Raw genomic sequence first — 1,997 nt, 5'->3', positions numbered from 1 at the left:
ACATATTTCAATAACCTCATTTGTTTTGAATATTATCTGGGAAATTTTTATAAAGTTTGACCATTAAAGTCTTGTTTATAAACTCCTATGCTAATTTATAACAAATCTTATGATGTACAATTTGAATAAATGTTCCCAGACAATTATGTTACACACAGGAGCCTCTGGGTGAATTAAGAGTGTTCTACATTACTGGTTTCTGTTTACCCTAATAGAAACTGATTTTATTCTCTTCTGTATAATAACTTTTGAAAAAATTCCCTGGCCACTATACATTGCAAGATTTTACTTTATTAAATTACAGTATTTGAATTGACTAAGACACTTCTCTTGAATTCATTGTATAATCTTGGTGCTTAAAACTTCTTTTGCCTTATATTTTAATATGTAACATAAATAAAGAATTTCCACACATAACAAATTTGTAATTCCATAGTTTTCACACAAATTTGAAAGGTATCTTTTCCTCAAATATGTTAATGTATTCACAATTTTTAATTAGAATAATGAATTGAAATATTTCCTTCATGCTGAAGAAATGTTTTCATCTTATATAGGGGTATTAAATGAAATTTGGTGGTCATTCTGATGAGTACATAGTTGTATTTTAAATTCTACTACCCAAAATTTTACTTCACAAATTTTTGTGAATTCTGTGTGACGTCTATCATTTCTCATCTCAGGGACATCCAGTGAGGACATGGGAACAGAGAATGCAACACTGCTGACACAATTTGTTCTCACAGGTCTCACTCATCTCCCACAGTGGAAAATCCCCCTGTTCCTGCTGTTCTTGGTGATCTATCTCATCACCATTGTGGGGAACCTTGGTCTGATCACTCTCATCTGGAATGACCCTGGCCTTCACATCCCCATGTACCTCTTTCTAGGGTGTTTAGCTTTTGTGGATACTTGGTTATCATCCACAGTGACACCAAAGATGCTCCAAAACTTTTTTGCCAAGAGTAAACTCATCTCTCTTTTTGGATGCATGATACAGTTTTTTTCATTTGCAGTCAGTGCAACCACAGAATGTTTTCTCTTGGCAGCAATGGCCTATGATCGCTACATTGCCATATGCAAACCTTTATTCTATCCAGTAATTATGACAAATAGACTCTGTATATATCTGTTAATATTGTCCTTTGTAGGTGGATTTATTCATGCTTTAATTCATGAAGGTTTTTTATTCAGACTAACATTCTGCAGTTCTAACATAATACATCACTTTTATTGTGATGTTATGCCACTGTTAAAGATTTCCTGTACTGACCCTTCTCTCAATTATCTAATGCTTTTCATTTTTTCTGGCTCAATTCAGGTATTCACTATTACAACTATTCTCATCTCTTATACACTTGTTCTGTTTTCTATCTTAAGTCAGAAATCTATCAAAGGCATAAAGAAAGCCTTCTCCACCTGTGGAGCCCACCTCTTATCTGTGTCTTTATACTATGGCTCTCTTCTTTTCATGTATGTGCGTCCTGCGTCTCCACAAGTAGATGACAATGATATGATGGACTCTGTATTTTACACTGTCATAATTCCTGTACTGAATCCAATTATCTACAGTTTGAGAAATAAGCAAGTAAAAAATTCATTGGAAAAATTCTTAAAAAGAAATGCATAGATCTCATGTTATTATCTGTTGTATTCTTATTAAATATCACAATATTGTACAGGCTTAATTTGGTTGTATTTTGTACACTGTTCAAAATATTTTGAAAATGAACCTGACCTAGAATTTGGTTGTTGTTTTGTTGTGTGTATTTGTGGTGTATGCACACTTATGTGCGCGTAGTTACATCTGGTCATGTAAACTTGTGCAGAGGCCAGAAGAGGCCCAGTGTCCTGCTTAATAACTCTTTAACTTACTTTCTGGAAAGAGTGTCTTTCACTGAACATGGAATTTTAACCTGCTAACCTCAACAATCCTGTTTCTACACCCGCCGTATCACTGATATTACAAGCATGTGTGGGGCCATGATCTTCTCCAC

General features: G+C 34.2%; 1 protein-coding gene across 1 annotated transcript; it reads left to right on the top strand.

Moving 5' to 3' along the window:
• The first annotated feature begins 700 nt into the window (after window positions 1-700).
• Window positions 701-1,630, top strand: LOC128111541 (olfactory receptor 187-like). The gene has a single exon (XM_052739791.1). The coding sequence runs from the start codon at window positions 701-703 to the stop codon at window positions 1,628-1,630; it is 930 nt and encodes a 309-aa protein (XP_052595751.1).
• Window positions 1,631-1,997: the final 367 nt, after the last annotated feature.

The sequence above is a fragment of the Peromyscus californicus genome, unplaced genomic scaffold (genome assembly GCF_007827085.1).
Source record: "Peromyscus californicus insignis strain IS unplaced genomic scaffold, ASM782708v3 Scaffold_16__1_contigs__length_79575227, whole genome shotgun sequence".
Lineage (NCBI taxonomy): Eukaryota > Metazoa > Chordata > Mammalia > Rodentia > Cricetidae > Peromyscus > Peromyscus californicus.
Note: the sequence above shows the minus strand (reverse complement) of the source record. Positions and strands in the feature narration are given on the sequence as shown.